The 17,983-nt window shown below is 44.2% G+C and overlaps 1 protein-coding gene across 1 annotated transcript; it reads right to left on the reverse strand.

The window, feature by feature from the left end:
- Positions 1-309: 309 nt before the first annotated feature.
- Positions 310-7,728, reverse strand: LOC306767738 (serine/threonine-protein kinase PAK 6-like; the record flags this gene model as incomplete). The annotated part of the gene is made up of 8 exons (XM_079255835.1): positions 310-477; positions 1,449-1,583; positions 1,680-1,805; positions 3,153-3,279; positions 3,793-3,926; positions 6,393-6,755; positions 6,872-7,444; positions 7,522-7,728. The coding sequence occupies 8 exons, from the start codon at positions 7,726-7,728 to the stop codon at positions 310-312; spliced, it is 1,833 nt and encodes a 610-aa protein (XP_079111961.1).
- Positions 7,729-17,983: the final 10,255 nt, after the last annotated feature.

Below are 17,983 nucleotides of genomic sequence, written 5' to 3' on the forward strand. Positions count from 1 at the left end.
AATCGGAGAGCTACAGTAAAGTCTGGGTGTACAGGTGAGTCTCAGATATGATCTCAGGTAATTCAGATGATTCTCTGGGTATAATCCAAGGTTACTCTCAGGTGTGATCTCAGGTGAGTCTAGGTTCTGACCCCATGATGAGTCTTGATCACAGATGATCCTGGAGGAGTCTGAGGCATGGTTTCAGGTGAGTCTGGATTGTAATCCTAGCTGAACTACAGGTGTGATTCCAGGTTGTTATCATCCCAGGTGAATCTCAGGCATGGTCCCCAGGTGAGTCAGGTGTGATATCAGGTGCATCTCAGGTGTTCAGCAGAGCGACATACGTTTGCGGTGCTGCTCCACCAGCGGGACCAGACAGCGTGGCGGTCCAGCCTGCAGCAGAAAGGGGTGCTCCAGCAGGTCGGTGGCACTGCTGCGCTGCTGGGTGTCGCGTGTCAACATGCAACCCAGGAAGTCCTTCAGCACCGGAGACACCTGAGCACAGACGGTGACATGTTCAATACCTTAACAATCACCTGAAAGAACTGACACAGAATTTAGATTGATAATCAAATATTCCTATAATACTTGTAGTTTGTCAGGTTTTATAAGAGACGTTTGTAGAGCTGTGTTCAGGTGAGTTGTGGTGGCGGATTTAAATCATAGACTGTATATGAAAGACGGAGGGAGCCTCCGGCGGTTAAAAGTGAAGCCTATGCGTAAGTGCATAAAACTGCAGTTCCACCTTCATCCACTAGGGGCTGCAAAACAGAGCAAATCCCCATAGACTCCCATGTTAAAAAGACCAACTTCACAGCAGAAATAAACATGTTTACAGCCTGATATAAAAATCCATTTTCGGTTTAATAGGTCAGGTTTACCTTCATGACAACTGTGGGGGGAGTGAATGTTTTTCTAACTCGCCCATTAAAAAGTAATTTAATCTGGAAGTTCAGCATATTTAGGGGCGTGTCCTTTTGACTGACAGGTACCCGATCTCCTGCTTCAAGTCAGAAGAACGTAGAACAACCGTGGTTTTTAGGGGGTTAACAACGTAACTTAGCTTTAGCCCGCTTATCTCCGTTAGCTGGTTAGCTCCTGTTATCTCCGGGTTAGCTCGGTTAGCTCTTAGCTACAGAAAGCTCGGAATTTGCTCGATGTCAATCATCCACCATGACGCTCACAGCCCCCCTCTCAGCTCCACCTCTTTGCCCATATTTGTATTTTCCAGGTGAGACGACACGCATGCCCCTGCCAAGATGGTGATGGTAGGAACCACCCACCGAGCTTCAATTCAGGTCTTCAGAAACCTGATGATGTCACGGAGGCTCCGCCCATCTTTTATATACAGTCTATGGTTTAAATTAATTAAACCACCAGGAATAAATTCAAAGTGATGCTTTGGTGTCAGATTCCTTGCGGTTAAGAGGAAAGGTGGTCATCAATGTGTAGGTTGAGCGTCTGACCCTCTGGATGTTCTTGACAGTTGGTGCTTCCTCATCCCTCAGCTTCTTCATGGCGCTGATGGGTGTGTCGCTGAAATATGGCGGCTCACCGTCCACCATCTCCACCACCATGATGCCCAGAGACCAGACGTCCACCTGACAAGGACAGGACACTTTTTTGTGAGGAAATGGACTTGTGGTGTCAGATCCCGCATGCTTCATGCCTTCCTCTGCTTCTGGAGGTTTTCTCACCTCGGTGCCGTACGGGGTTTTGGCGATCACCTCAGGAGCCATCCAGTATGGCGTTCCAACCAGAGACTTCCTCTTCGGGACGTCTTTACTGATCTGGGCGCAGAAGCCGAAGTCTGACAGCTTTACCTGGATCAAGACGGAAGAAGAAAGAAACGACGAAGAGGAGAGTATCAGCTCAGATATTTATCTATCAGTAACACCACCACCTGTCAGATCACCTGTGTGTACTTGCAGCACAATAAATGTCATGCTCTGCAGCCGTTTACAGATGTCACCCAGATGTTTACAACCCTGCTTTGGTAATTAGGCCTGAACTATCTGGTACAACATGTATTTCATTAACATTCAAGGGTAAATTTTCTGGATGCAAAGGTCCAAAAGATCATAATGGATGGAAAAAGATAAAAGTATGATATAAATATTTTAGTTGTTTCGTAGTTGTTTCATTGTGTGGAGGTAATCGATACCTGACCATATCTGTCAAGTATCCCTTTTTGGCCATAAATCTCCCAGATGATGATATAAGGAGAAAATAAACCAAAATGAGGAGACAACCCCCCCCCCGATAAGAATAAACATAGAGCAACCATAACTTCCATTTCCCACACGCACAAAATTTATATCTCGACTCAGAAATTTTTGCAAATAAATCTCAGCAAATAAGTTTCAGATGTTCCCTTTCTTCCCCTCTTTTATTCAACTCTTCCATTTTTTAAGTGTTTTTTGCATTGCAGGGTAAGTTGCAAAAGTTGTTTTATTTTAAGCTAACCGCAATGTACAACTCCCTGTAGATGTCGGTATCTATTATCTTTTAACTCGTTGCCAAATGTTCGTCAGCCAACATTACTTAGTAGTATTTACCTGATATAGTTCTTTAGTTTCAAGTGGTAAAACACTACCTGACTCAAAGTTAAAGCACTTGTTATTTCCAGTTAATATTCAAGTAGTCTTGTAGCTAACAACTGTATGCTAGTTGGAGTTAGCATCTTAACTTGGAACAAACATACTAGTCTTTTTTTTTCTTCAATGGATTCAGCTGTGAGTGAGTTCTTCCACACTGTTTCATCCATATGTGGCATTTATCCAGCTCTGTTTACCCAAAACCAAGTACCGTACACGCACCGCTTTGGCATTTTACGCAGAAAGAGAAAGTTTGCCTTCTCTCTCTCAGTTACCATTGCCAATGTATCATTGGTGGTTCTAAGGCAGACCTTGGTGTAGGTGCTCTGTGTTCGTCCAGCTGTATTCAGGATGAGGTAAGGGAGAATTTTGTCCCCATGTGTGTGTGTGTGTGTTTGTGTGTATGTGTATGTGTATGTGTAGTTTTATGACCATCTTCAAAATTTGGATGACTCTGGATCTTTATCGTAAACAATGGCACAGTTAAAGTTTTTGACCCTGAAGAGCTTGGACGAGGTTCAAACTTGTGTGAAGTTGAGTCAGAAGAAGAATAAAGAGAAGAATGGCATTTACCCTGCCATCCAGCGTGAGCAGGATGGAGTCACTTTTGATGTCTCGATGGATGACGCCCTGAGCGTGGAGGTAAGACAGCGCCTGCAGGACGCCTTCACACACTGTGGCTATCTGCTCCTCATTCAACCTGAAGGTCAAAGACAATTCAGAGCACTTCACGTCAGAGCAATGGGACAAAACATTAAACAATACAATCTTTGCAGGAATGCTATTATTACTACTATCAGAAACTCTAATCATGAAATCGAATTAAAAGTACAAAAGTTTGAAATCTTTCATAAAAGCAGCAACAGTTGAAAATGAAACTGCTTTCAGTTCCAGCTGTGTCCAGCAGGGGGCGATGTTTCAGCTTTAACCAGGGAGGTCCAGCTCCTCGAGGGCCACAATCCTGCAAGTTTTCCATATATTCCTGTTCCAACAAACCTGACTTAAATTAATCAGTCGTGCAGAACTTCTTTGGCTGTTGGATGAGATTAAGGTGAGCCAGGTAACATCTAAAACCCGCAGGACAATCAGCTTTGGAGACCCCTGGCTAAAACCATCTAGACTGCTTGGATTTGATCTCCCTGAATCAAAATGAGCTACAATTTACTGATGAGAAGATCAGAAGTTCCAGAAAGTGTTTCGACTTCCTGCTCACCTGGTCTCGCTGATGATGTGCGTAAGAGCGCCGCCCTGCAGGTACTCCATGATGACCCACAGCTCCTCCTCCACCAGAGCGCTGCGAAACATTTCCACTACGTTTGGATGCCGGTAGTCCCTCATAATCACCACCTGAGGGAAACATTAAACAGGTGTTCATGCCTTCCCCAGTCGCATCACAGAAAACACAGATATTGCCTAATTGGTTGCATCCTCGTCACCACCATATTGATCCTGGTTATTAGATTTGAACAGGACTGAACAGAGGAAAAACACCTGGACGGTGTTGGCATTTGTTGGTCATGTCATTAATCATGTTATTTATTTATGGGCGTGGCGTCTGGCCCCTCTGTACCTCTCTGAGGTATAAGCTCAGATAAGCTGATCAGCTCCTTCTGGAGGTACCGGGGTCTAGGCGGAAGCTCAGAGGGGACAGAGCATTTACAGTTGCTGCCCCAAAAGTGGACTTCTCTGCTGCTACAGCTTAGATAAGCCTCATCACTGCTGGTGTTTAAAATCCGCCTGAAGACACGTTTTTATGACCTGATATTTCACCCGGTTTAAGGCTGTTTATTTTACTGTTTTGATGTTTTTAGATTTACATTTAAATTTCTGATTGTTTTTATTATTTTACATTTTATTCCTTTGACCACTATTATTTAGATCTCACTTTACATGTTTTTAACATGTTACTTTGTTGTTCAGCACTTTGTTGCAGCTGGTGTTGTGTTAAAATGCTTTATAAATAAAGTTGAGTTGAGTTTTATCTATTAGAGTCTTAAGAGCCTTCAGACATAATCTGACCACATCTGAATGAATATCTGGTACCTTTCAATCACAGTTTTAGTTCTATAAAGTTTTGTATTATAACATTTATCACTTTTAAATTGTTTTAACTCATGCAACGTATTTTTTCAGCTTTTTTTTAAAAATCAGTTTTAAACTGGTTATTGTGGGTTAATATCTGTAGTACCAGTCAAACTTAAAGGGTTTGTGTATCATATATTTTAATACATAAATTCTGCTCTACTTTATTGTACATTATTTTAATTCTACACCTCATTTTGTACCGAAAAGTTACTTCTTGTGCGTTTATTTAGTTTATGTTTTATCAGATCATGTAAGTATTTTATTTTTATAATACAAACTGTCAATTAAGTTTGAATATCTCGCATGAGATCGACAGACGGATCAGTGCGGCGTCTGCAGTAATGCGGACTCTGCGCCGGTCTGTCGTGGTGCAGAAGGAGCTGAGCCAGAAGGCGAAGCTCTTGATTTACCAGTCAATCTACATTCCTACCCTCACCTATGGTCATGAGCTGTGGGTCGTGACCGCAAGAAGGAGATCTCGTATACAGGCGGCTGAAATGGGTTTCCTCCGCAGGGTGGCCGGGCTCTCCCTTAGAGATAGGGTGAGGAACTCGGTCATCCGGGAGGAGATCAGAGTAGAGCCGCTGCTCCTCCGCATCGAGAGGAACCAGTTGAGGTGGCTCGGGCATCTGGTCAGGATGCCTCCTGGACCTCCCTGGTGAGGTGTTTCGGGCACGTCCCTCTGGGAGGAGACCCCGGGGAAGACCCAGGACACGCTGGAGGGATTATATCTCTCGGATGGCCTGGGAACGCCTCGGGATCCCCCCCGCAGAGTTGGCAAATGTGGCTGGGGAGAGGGAAGTCTGGGTTTCCCTGCTTCGGCTGCTGCCCCCGCGACCCGACCCCGGATAAGCGGCATGAAGATGGATGGATGAATGGATGGATGGTTAACTGTATTATTGGAGATTATTAAAGATGTAAATATGTTTATTATTGTTTGTCAATATCTGAGTTGTTTTATAAAAGAAGTTTGGTTGTTAAATTTTTTTTCACAAACGATAAAATTGATCTGTTTGGCTTTGCTTTGTAATCATGGTGATGTTTTGTGGGAACCAGAGAGAATCTGGACTAACTTCTAGTTTTGGTCCCTTTCAAAACAATATTTCCTCCTCATATGCAAGTTGTTGCCATCTTCTGTTAATATCATTTCCTTCAGTTTTGTAACATTACTAATTTATTTTTCTTTCCTGATTTAGTGTTGCAGTACAGATAAGAATTTTGACGAGTGACTGATGACACACATATTACTGAATTTTGATTGGCTGGGCTTGGAATGAGATAAATAACTGATCAGTAAAACAAATCAGATGCAACTCGACCGTCTTTTGATTGATACCGTATTTCAGTTTGTTTTATGGTAAAGTCTAAAATCAAGTTCGTTTTTGCTGCAGTTCTCTTCTTTTTTTTTACTATTAAGCTGCCAAACAAGAAGAAATTGCTGTCAAGAACTTAACAAAACGGTGCAAAGAACTTTGAGGGCCAAAGCTAAAGAGTCAGCCTCGATGCACCCATCTTTTAAGACCACCACCAATAACCACTTACTTATTGTATAACAATTACATTTAATGTTATTTTTCACTATAAATTACAAAAAGAAAAATCAGTTAAGAAATTGACGAATATTTCTCACTCAACCCACTTCAAATGCAACAGCTGTCCACTTGTGTACGTCTAATAAGCTATTTTTCCCAATGAGCAGTATGTCTGAAAGCCCCGCCCCTCCTGTACCTCGTTAAAGAGCAGCTCTCGCCGCTGCTGCTTCCTCAGGTCCATCATCTTCACCGCCACCTGACACCCACTGTGCTGTTGTCGGGCGATGCACACCACACCTGTGGACCCCTCCCCGATCTTCACAAAGTTTTCCAGAGTCATCCGCGGGTCCCCCGGGTCCACCACCATCCGCAGCGCAGCCTTAAACTGCTCGTGGTTCACCTTCTGAGGGGCTTCGTCAGGGGCGGGTTGAGGGGTGGAGGACGGAGGTGGGCGCGGGGAACCATGAGGGGAGGCGTTGCCGTGTGTTGGGGGAGTTGTAGTAGAAATGCTGATGGAGGGCTGAGGGATCCTTCTATTTGTGATGGAGGAGGGGGGCAGCTGAGGAGGAGGAGGAACAAAGAAGAAGAAAGTTGGTCATTTTCACCTTCTAGGTTTATATTTACAAACATTAAAATGTAGGCGGGGCACTCTTAGCCCCGCCCCCTCAGCCTAACATATCGCTTATGTCGTACTTTGAGGTTGTAGGAGGAGTGTGGCCTTCTGGGAGTTTCTCTGGAAGACGACAGCAGGTCAGGCAGGTGAGTCACACCTGGTCGCGGTCTGAGGTGAACCCTGTTGGTCTCTACAATCTGCAAACAGGAAGAGGCCCTCCTTCTTTGCCCCGCCCCCTCACTTTGGGGAGACTGCTCACCTGTCCTCTGAGGAGTCCCAGGTGTGAGGGGCATAGCCTCAGATACAGAGCCCACCTGGCAGCTGGACTTGGTTCTCGCCAGAACTCCGTTCAGTTTTGGGCTGCCACTTTCACTCCGGACCAGTCTGATCCGGTCCTGCCAGTAGGTGGAGCCCTCGTGTCCCTTCACGCTGTTGCCATGACGACTAATCCCTTGGTACTCATACGAGTCTTCCAGTGGCGATTCCCCCAGACGGCCCATGGACTGGGCCCGTTTCCGTGCCGACGGACTGCTGCGGCGCAGAGAGTTGGAGCTGGTGACGGACACACGGCTCAGCTCAGAGATCACATGACTGATGTAGTCGCCGTGACCGATGAAGCTGCCGCGAACAATCGCCTGCAAACAAACACGTTCAGAACACCTGACTGTCAGAAAACAACAGTATTTACAGGGGATTACATTTGACCTCTGACCTTCTGGGGTTTAGGCTCCACGTTTGTGATCCTGGAGGGGTCCACCAGGGGGCGTGGCCTCCGCAGTGTGTCGATGATGCTCTGCCACTGCGGCGGCAGATCCACGTAGCATCCCGTCGTAGCGTCGAAGGACGTGTGGACACGATGCTGGAAGTCCTTGGGAGCGGATATTTCCAGTCGGTGCTTCTTCTTCCTGCGGCGGAACATCGCCATGGCGATGCAGCAGCAGCCAGGTGATGAGAGCTGAGGGAAACAACACAAAGCAGCATGCTTACGAGGAGAAGAAGAACAGAGACGACACAGATCAGACGGAGACATGAGGAAAACAGAGTCAAAGCCCAGTTCTTCTTCCTGCTCAGGTGACTCACCTGAGCTGTCACATGACTCAAACCCTGCTCAACACAAACCAACCAAACAGCCCAGGTGAGAGCTTATCTGTCGGCATCAGATACACCACAAACACTGATCCTGGAAACGTACATGTTTCTGACAGGAGGAGTTTGTTTTATTTCCATGTTTATGTGCGACTGACCGGCCTTCAGGTTCCGATGTTCATCAGATTTACTCCGCAGTTACTGGTTTCATCGTTTCTTCGTTATGGGTCATACTGGTGCAGAATCCACAGAAAAGTTACATTTTATTTCTGTTCTGGTTACTCATCCTCGATCTGGATCTTATTTCAGGTTAGCTACAATCAATATCAGAACCGCAACACCTGCAGCAGGTGGATCCCAGAAACCGCTCACCTGAACGCCACCCACCTCTGACTGCTACCTGTGTCAGACTGGCACATGTAGGCAACTCCCTGTCTGGTTCACAGAGGTGTCTTCACCTGCTGGATCTGTTTTTATAGGTCTTCATATGAGTCACATGGCCACTTTAGTGAGGTCACATGATTGCATTAATGAGATCAATGGATCCCAGAAGGTCGGATGATTACCTTCACAAAGTCACATGGTCACCTTCATGGAATCACATGTTCAGCTTAATGACCTCACATAATCACATGAATGTCGCACTTTGTGACTTTCTGACTTGATATGTTTCTGACTCATGTTGATGGCACAGTGACATGTTTCATGGCTGGAGCCGCCGTTGCCCTGCAGCATCCTCAGGCTGAGTAACTTAATTTCACAACGTTTTTCCAGGATGCTTCGTCACTTTACAGCAACAGTTTACTGCACATCACCGCATCTCGATATTAACAAAACAGCTGCTTCAAACACGCACCGATGCTGATTCAGCAAAGAAAGGCAAATTTTCATTAGCTGCATCTCCATGAGTTTTATAAAAGCCTAAATATTGCGATAAAAACTGGTCACGGAAACAGCTACTTTTCGAAAAAACATGTCAAATATCGCCAAAAAGTTTCCAAGCTCTCATGAGGACATGTCAACATATATATTATGTATATATTGCAAAAGGGGAAGAGAAACAATTTTTTTGCATTTATAAGTCATCGTACAGGACGTAGTGGGTCATGTGACCAGATTATTTTAGGCAAAGACGATGCAGTATGTATGGACCATAGACTGTATATAAAAAGATGGATGGAGCCTCCGTGACATCACCTGTAGGTTTCTGAAGAGCTGAATTGAAGCTCGGTGGGCGGTTCCTACCATCGCCATCTTGGTAAGGGCATGCATGTCGTCTCGTCCAGAAAATGCAAATAAGATTAGCTAAGAGCTAACCGAGCTAACAGGAGCTAACCAGCTAACGGAGGTAAGCAGGCTAAAGCTAAGGCACATGTTTATTTCTGCTGTGAAGTTGGTCTTTTTAACATGGGAGTCTGTGGGGATTTCGTCTGTTTTGCAGCCCCTAGTGGATGAAGGGGGAACTGCAGTTTTATGCACTTCCGCATCGGCTTCACTTTTACCCCGGAGGTTGCCGAAGGAGGAGACAGAAAATACAACTTCCATCCTTGATAGCAAACAAAAGCGAAATGTGAACTTTTTCAATGACAGAGAAGAGAAATGAGAGAGAAGAGTTTGATGAGCCAAAACCTCTGCAACAAGCAAAAAACCCTGAAATCACCCTACCTGGTAACCTGGCATTAGCCTTTTTTCTCATCCCAAGTAGCATAAAATGCATGGAAACTTCAGGTTATGCTCTAAACACTTGGTGATGAAAACATCAACTGTAGTTTGTTGCAGTTTTGGAAATATCGCTTTCATTTTGTGAAAAACTGCAATGGAAACGCAGTTTCTAACAGGAAGAGGAAAGAAAGAAAGAGAGGGGCAGAGAAAGGAACAAAACAGACCGACTTTTACTGAACAGAGAGATTTCAGAGAAAAGACAGGACGAAGCTGGCTGCTGCCATCGGCGGACGTCACTGTCAGAAAATCTGTCAAAGTTCAGTAAAAGGGCTTCGAGCGGGTTAGGTGATCAGATTAGGTTCAGAGGAAGAGACGAAGAGCAGGAGATCACAAAGCTATGTGAAAAACAGCCAATCAGAAGAAGCTTGCTCCTTTTCTCCCTCTTCATGCCAAGATGGAGGTCAGCTAAAGTGTTCCTTTTTCCCACATGCTCACCTGAACTGGGTTTTCGCATGGATCTGGTTCTGATCTGAGCCTTCACCCAGGTTTCTGGTGTTCTGCCTCATGCATCATGAGATCTGAGACTTAAACTGGTCCTCCATTAAATCATATCAACACACTCTCTCTCTCACCTGTGTGTGACTCCGTGTCCCTCACCCTCAGGTGTGCCAGGTCCAGTCCAGATCCGCTCGGTCTACCTGGACCTAAAGAAGAACAGGAATGATGAAGCACAGAGCTGCTCCCTCCTTCTCTTCATCACGATTTATAATCATCATCATCATTTATGATCATCTGACTGACCGGATCAGATCCTCCTCCACTCCCACTGAACAAACAGCAGGAGGAGGAAGAGGAAGAGGAGGAGGAGCGGTTTCCAGCTGGAACTTGAACCTGACTGATGAAGATTTATCTGATGGAGGATGAACAGGAACATTTCTGTGTCTGTTTCTCATCTGATCTGAAGATTTCTCAGGAATTAACAGATAAATTTTCAGGAAACGTCTTTATAACTGTCCACATTTAGCTTCTTGTTTAGTGTTTAAAATGTCAGAAAAATGAAGATAATTTCTTGTCGTTTTTTTCCTCTCCTTTAGGAACCGACAAAGACATGTCCAGCTCCGTGGAGGAGTGTGGCAGCTGCAGGCCAGGTGTGTGTTTTCAGGGTGTGACTCACTCACATACCTGAAAAATCAGACTCTACATGACCAGACAGCTCCACCGTGACTCCTCGGTGTGGCTGCAGCCAGATCTGAACACTGGGCCCAGACTGAAACCAGAACAAGCTGTTTGTGAAACAGCAGCTCATGTCAGGCGACTGTGACAGCGCCCTCTAGTGACTAAAGCAGCGTTACAACCCAAACCAGGTTGGAGGAGCAGATGATGAAGTGTCCAGACTAGAAAACCCATGAAAGTCCTGCTTTCAGAGTAAACCTGAAGATGTTTGATGACCTCAACATCAAACTGAGACATGATCCACAGGAAAAACTCAGAGATGTGATCAAACATCAACCTGAAGCTGGATCTAAACCTGTAAAAATAACAAAAACAATGCAAAACTGGTTCCAACCTGCACAGAACTTGTCCAAAGCCAGTCCATTATCAGCCCAAATTTATTCAGTTCTAAAAACCAGTTCGGATCAATCACAACAAGGTCCACACAGCATGTAAACCAAACCTGGATTTTCCCTCTGGGTCTGAAAAATGAAGCCACTGCTGCAGCATCTTTTAGTTGTATTCTATGAAGCGAGCAGCAGAGGGCGACAGCTGCGGGGATAAATGTCAGTTTTAAGTGACAGGCACATGTATGTTGGCTCATGTTCAGCCCTCTAAAGGATAATCTTTTTTTACATGATCACAGACAACAAAGGCTCACACACACAACTAAAAAATCAACAAACTGCTTTGACAACAGAAGAAATCACTTCCTGTGTCTGAACTATGGCTGCACAATAAACGTTGCTGTTACTGCCTATCCGGTGATCTTAGTCTGATTTTTATATCAGTTGAACACCAGTTCATTCATAAAAACTATGAATAATCTGAAAAAACATGCTTATAATAACCAACAGTCGACACTGGAATATAAAATACTAATCTAGTTCAAACAGGTTCAAACTTTTGCAAAGCCTGTTCATTTTCTATTTTATCTAAGTCTAGGCTGAAGGATGCCGCTCTATGAGATGTGTGTATTATCAAAATCTAGCATTAAATCAAACAATGTGATTATTGTTATTATAGAAAAGTTATAAAGTCAAACAGACGTCCATGAATAAGAGTTTTTTGGGGGTTTTTTTTGTTTTTTTTAATGGAGGTCTTTATGATGAAACAGCATCAGGTTTTATTTATCGCAGATCAGAAAATTATCGTAACTTTCTTTTTTTGGCCCTTTAACAAACCTTGAAAAATCAAAATTAAGTTTCTTTCTTTTTGTTATTATATAATCTTTTGATTCATTGTATCCATTACATGGAAGGAGAAAAGTATCTGTGTACAAAAGGACTTTAAAGAAAAAATTTCTACCATTAAGTGATGCAAAGGTTGCAGAAACCATCAAATACAATATGTCTAGCTTTATGAGATTAAACGTGGCTGATTTAGCAAAGAAACTAAACAACAATGGTGGAAAAGACAGAAGCTGGATTCCCATCACAGTTTTTTTTTTTGCTAGATCAGTCCATAATCTGCAGTTCTTGTTAAATCTTGTCACACTGATGAGATACTGTAGAAAAAGGCAGCCTCTGCAGGGTAGCAACGTAGTGTTGTTTCTCGGTTTGCTACCTGCTATAGAAGATTTGCCACAGCTTTTAAAGGCCTTTCTGTCTCATTCCCCTTCTAATTCAATGGTAAACTCTTCATTTTGCTGTTGTTTGGTGCCATTTTTCCCTGAGAAGAACTTGTCACATGACCACTTACACCACGTAAATGTGAAAAAGGTATTCCCATTACACTTTTGATTTATTATTCTTCATCAAAACCATATTAAAAACCACCTAATGAGAGCTTAAAAATTGTAGAGCAATATTTGGGAGCATTTTAAAAAAAGTGTTTCCATTACCAGTTTTTTATAGTGTTTTGCGTAATTCTAGGTGTGATGGAAACGCAGTGAAAGGGCCAGAGCAACTTTTACTGACTGGAGAGATCTCAGAGAAGAGGTAGGATGTAAGATGAACGCTCATGTTGAGTGGAGGGGCACATTACTCAAAAAATCTGCCAAAATTCAGTCATGGGGTAGCAAAAGTGCCATCTCAAACAAACTGATGCTGATTGAGTCAGTAAAAGTTTCTGTGGCCCATTTTGGTCGGGTTTATACTGTAATAGTTGAAGCTGATGAGCTCTAAGGCAATAATTCTTTTTTTTTCCCTCCACCTGTCTCAGCAAATCCCAGCAGGTCCACTTGACCCAAACACAACACAACATACGCTGTTCTGATGGAAGGAAGACGACAGAGAGTTTGTGTGCAGATAAACACTATGTAAACTGAATCAGAACCCTCTGGAAACACCAGATCACAGCTGAAGATCCAGTTCCAAACAAACCAGGTCAGACAACAGGAAAACCTGGAACTGCTCTCAGATCAGTTTCACACCAACCCTCCATTCATACAGATCAACTTACTGCCCCACACATGCACAGAACGCCACAAGTTCTTTAAACAATCCAAACATGGTTCCCCTGCTTGCTTTGATCCATTTAGGATCATCATCAGAGCTGAAGAAGCCAGACAGACAGTGCTGGTTCTGGTTCTGCTGGATGTGAGATCAGATTTAGTTGGTTTTTAGGGGAAGACTCAAAGAGTTTCTAAGTCCCTGTTTCTAACCTGAAAAACCAATTTTCTGCCAAAACAAACATTTATGAAAACTAGGAGACATAAAGAGTCCTTTAGAACTAAGTTCTGTAGAACTTTTAGATGGAAACCATTAAATTTTGTTTTCAGTCAGCAAAGAAACAAAAAATCTCACCTGGTTGAGTCCAGGTGGGTCCAGATGAGTCCAGATAAGTTAGCTCTTTCTTTTCCTTCCCTGACTCTTTCTCTCTGCTCCTGGTTTTCCTCCTCCCACTGTCTCCCTTCTGTCTCACCTGGTCTCAGGCGCAGAGAGGTGGAGCTCTGTCTGACTTCACTGTTCAAATTCAAATAAACTTTATCGTCACAGAGCAGCACATAACCACAGCAGCAGAATCAGAGCTGTAGAGTTCACGTTTAGCGGGAGGCAACCGCAGGAACTGGGTCAAATGTTCTGAAACAGAACTGTGATAAGAACTTAGCAGAACCACACCTCTGTCTTGTGGCAGCAGCAGTGAAGAAATGTAGAGGAGGCTCCTCTCTCTCTGCAAGCTGCAGCATGCCTCGCTCTCCCCTCAGGCACACCAGAACTTGACTCAACAACCAAACTCCATCCACCTTACATTCACATTTTACTCTGATCCAAACCGCAAGTCTGATAGAACTTCCTGTCAGGTTGTTGCAATGGCAAAATCATTGGTGTCTTTCTTTACCTTGATTTCGATTTATATTTGTTAAGTAAGAAAGGAAATGATTGTGTTGCTCACTCGAACACGCTCACAGTTCAAAAAGCTCCATAGAAAGTGAAGTTGGTTGTTTGGGGGTGCAGTATGTAGTAGAATGATTTATGTCTTTTCTCCTCCTGCCAGTCCTGGTTTACTATCTGTTATGGATGGTAAACTGGGTCATTGTGTCTGAAACATCTATGGTCTGAACACAATGACGCGTGTGGCTTGCTACATGTTGGAAGCTGTTGCTGTGGTTACTGTGGCTGGGTTTTTTGTTTTTTTTTTACCTAAGATGTCCTATTTACAAAAAAAAAGCTAAAATATCTCCCTTTCCTGTCATTTTTGTATCAAAATCAGACTGGTTATAGGACATATTTCTTTGTTTTCAAACCATAGCTTACAACAAAACCAGCAAGCAGCCTTTTTAGCTTTCCGTAAGAAGAGGATCATGTTACCTTAGCAAGGCTAAACTGAATCTTTGAGCATCTTTATAGTTTATTTTCAGTTCCAGTGTTAAAATCTTGATTTACTGGCTTGATGATTATTTTGTAAATACACTAAAAAAAAACTAAATATGACATGGTTTGTCTATTTTAAAATTAATCTAGTGTTAGCATAGAACTAGATTAGCATTGATGTTTAGCTTCACGCTAATAGGTTCATAGCCTTACATAACACCAGTAGTGCTACTTGCTCAGGGAAAAAGTCTCCTATAAAAATGTGGAAATGTCAATGTTTAAAAGGATTGATAATTACAAAACTACAATAAAACACTCCAAACTGGTGTTGAGACTGTTGATTTATGTGATGGCCTATTATTTACTTCACGTGGCATCTGGAGTTTTAGGGACATGCTCATCGATTTGGCTGATACTTTGAAATCTGCCAGCCAAATATTGGATTTAATACTTTTTGAAGATACCTCTCTGCAGATGCAAAACATGGTATTTGTTTTCACTAATGAGAATTTTAGGCAATAAACTAGTATTCTGTCTCAGATGATCATGGTAGACTATCAGATGTCAGAAGTCCTTTTGATGCTGCTACTGTTAGGGATGACTAGGTTCTGTTTTGATATTTTACTGTAAATTATCTTATATAAATCTTATTTATTTAATAAGTTTTAAAAGATAAATTTTCTTATTTTTGTTTGATTCATTGTTCTCCTTGTATTGATGTTCTTGGGTTTTATTTGTATTCTATATTGCCCTCTAAGTAAACACAATTCACACTAAACAACTGTGACTTTCCTTCAAATGTAAAGTATTGGTATGGATGAACAAGTACAACAGAATCATGTATTGACTCAAAATATTTTGGTATTGCCCACGTCTATGGGACATGTGAGAGGGGGACCAATGTCCCATTGGCCACCCCTCTAGCACCGCCCCTGTTAATGACTTCCTGGATTATTTCACATTTAAATTGTTAAACTTGTAAAATAATTCAATTGTTCACTGAGAAATGATCTCATTTGCTTTTTTCTGGAGTTTTTGAAAAGTCAGATTGACTGAACATCTGTGGAGTCCAAACAGGACCTGTAAAGCTCATAATGTTTGATGTACTTTGAACTGTCTTGTAAAATTTGCAACACAAATAAACTTGCTATGTATTTTTCTTCTAGTGGAACGGGCCTTTTCAGGTGTGATATTAGCACCATCTGCTGTCTGAAAGTCAGAACTTAATAACCTCAAGACTTCTCATTGTGCTTAACTATAGGCTGGGATACACTTTCTGTGTACACTTGGGTTTACGGTAATGCTGGAGGACAGAACTAGGTGGCAGTACATATCACTACGGATCTGAAATAATGAAAAGGTCGACCCGCTGGCAACGCATTTCTGTGGCATTGTGACAAATAACAGTTTACCAGTCTGTGGCTAACTGTTAGGCACATGTCTTAGTCACTGTACAACAAGGAAGAACAATTAAATAAACAAGGTCTGTGATGCGCTTGTGTTTTAAAGAAGCTAATCTTTGACATTTAAAAATAGTGTTCTTTATTTACTCTATAAAACAACAATATGAAGACAAACACAAGCAGAACAGTTTTCCTGAAGGTTCACAGGTAAAGTGAAGACAACTGCTCCTCCAGCTCTGACAGGACGCAGAGCGACGAGCGATCGCCAGCATTCAGCAGCAACTGGAAAAACCCCTTCCATATCCTGGAAAACAGGAACACAAGCTTGAGGTTAAGAGCGAAGTTTAGACAAGTTTAACAATAACAAACCCCTTGACATAAACCAGGTTTACAGGGAGTATAAGTACCAGGATTCGTCGTCTCTGAACTGCTCCACCGTCCAGCGGTCGCCATCTTTCACAGGAACCATCTTCCTGTTGGTCAACAAGAGGTGGACAGTTTCGGCCACGCCCACCAGGTCCACCTTTAGGTTGAGATGGGGGATGGGTTAGTATCCATCAATCTCATCAGGAAGGTAAGGTATGCGATGAACGGGCTGTACCATGTGCGGGGGTGCAGTTGGTGCCAGGAGACCCAGGGTGATGTAAGTCTCAGCTGATGGGAGCTGTTGGACTGACGTGATGTCCTGCTGGAGGTCCAGGTCCACTGACAATGACCAATCCAGCGGGAAGACACCGTCCAGGATGCCTCTACAGTGGTGAAAAGGCCATAAAATGAAGGTTGTAAAACTACTGCCTACCCCCACCCTTTCCACATACGCCTGACAGCACCTGAGGATGCTGGGATGCAGCGCGCCGTGCACCAGTCTGCAGGAGTGCAGCTGAGACACCAGCTGAAGCAGGCCAATGGCCTTCAAACTGACCGCCATGTCACTGGAGTCGCTCTGGTTCAGCTCCTGGTGCACAAACACAAAGTCAACCAGGACATGACAGACTCAGTTCTACCTCCTCACCTTGACCAGTAAACCTGCAGGACTCACTGTGAACATGTTATCCGGTGGGGTGGTGTAGACGGTGACGCAGCCGTCTTCAAACAGGAAACAACTGATCAGAGGAAGTCCATCAGGAGCTGGCGAGCTTTTCTTCAGACGCAAAAACTGGTGAAAATCCCAGAAGACGGTGCATCTGTCCACCTGCAGCAGGTAGACACACCTGATAGATGACACCATACAAGCTACAACATGGACGCAGACCCAGAGTCCAAGTCCGCGTCTCCAACACTGCTGGTCCAAGTCCGCGTCTCCAACACTGCTGGTCCAAGTCCGCGTCTCCAACTCTGCTGGTCCAAGTCCGCGTCTCCAACTCTGCTGGTCCAAGTCCGCGTCTCCAACTCTGCTGGTCCAAGTCCGCGTCTCCAACTCTGCTGGTCCAAGTCCGCGTCTCCAACTCTGCTGGTCCAAGTCCGCGTCTCCAACTCTGCTGGTCCAAGTCCGCGTCTCCAACTCTGCTGGTCCAAGTCCGCGTCTCCAACTCTGCTGGTCCAAGTCCGCGTCTCCAACTCTGCTGGTCCAAGTCCGCGTCTCCAACTCTGCTGGTCCAAGTCCGCGTCTCCAACTCTGCTGGTCCAAGTCCGCGTCTCCAACTCTGCTGGTCCAAGTCCGCGTCTCCAACTCTGCTGGTCCAAGTCCGCGTCTCCAACTCTGCTGGTCCAAGTCCGCGTCTCCAACTCTGCTGGTCCAAGTCCGCGTCTCCAACTCTGCTGGTCCAAGTCCGCGTCTCCAACTCTGCTGGTCCAAGTCCGCGTCTCCAACTCTGCTGGTCCAAGTCCGCGTCTCCAACTCTGCTGGTCCAAGTCCGCGTCTCCAACTCTGCTGGTCCAAGTCCGCGTCTCCAACTCTGCTGGTCCAAGTCCGCGTCTCCAACTCTGCTGGTCCAAGTCCGCGTCTCCAACTCTGCTGGTCCAAGTCCGCGTCTCCAACTCTGCTGGTCCAAGTCCGCGTCTCCAACTCTGCTGGTCCAAGTCCGCGTCTCCAACTCTGCTGGTCCAAGTCCGCGTC

The sequence above is a fragment of the Telmatherina bonti genome, assembly GCF_933228915.1.
Source record: "Telmatherina bonti genome assembly, chromosome: 16".
Taxonomy (NCBI): Eukaryota; Metazoa; Chordata; class Actinopteri; order Atheriniformes; family Telmatherinidae; genus Telmatherina; species Telmatherina bonti.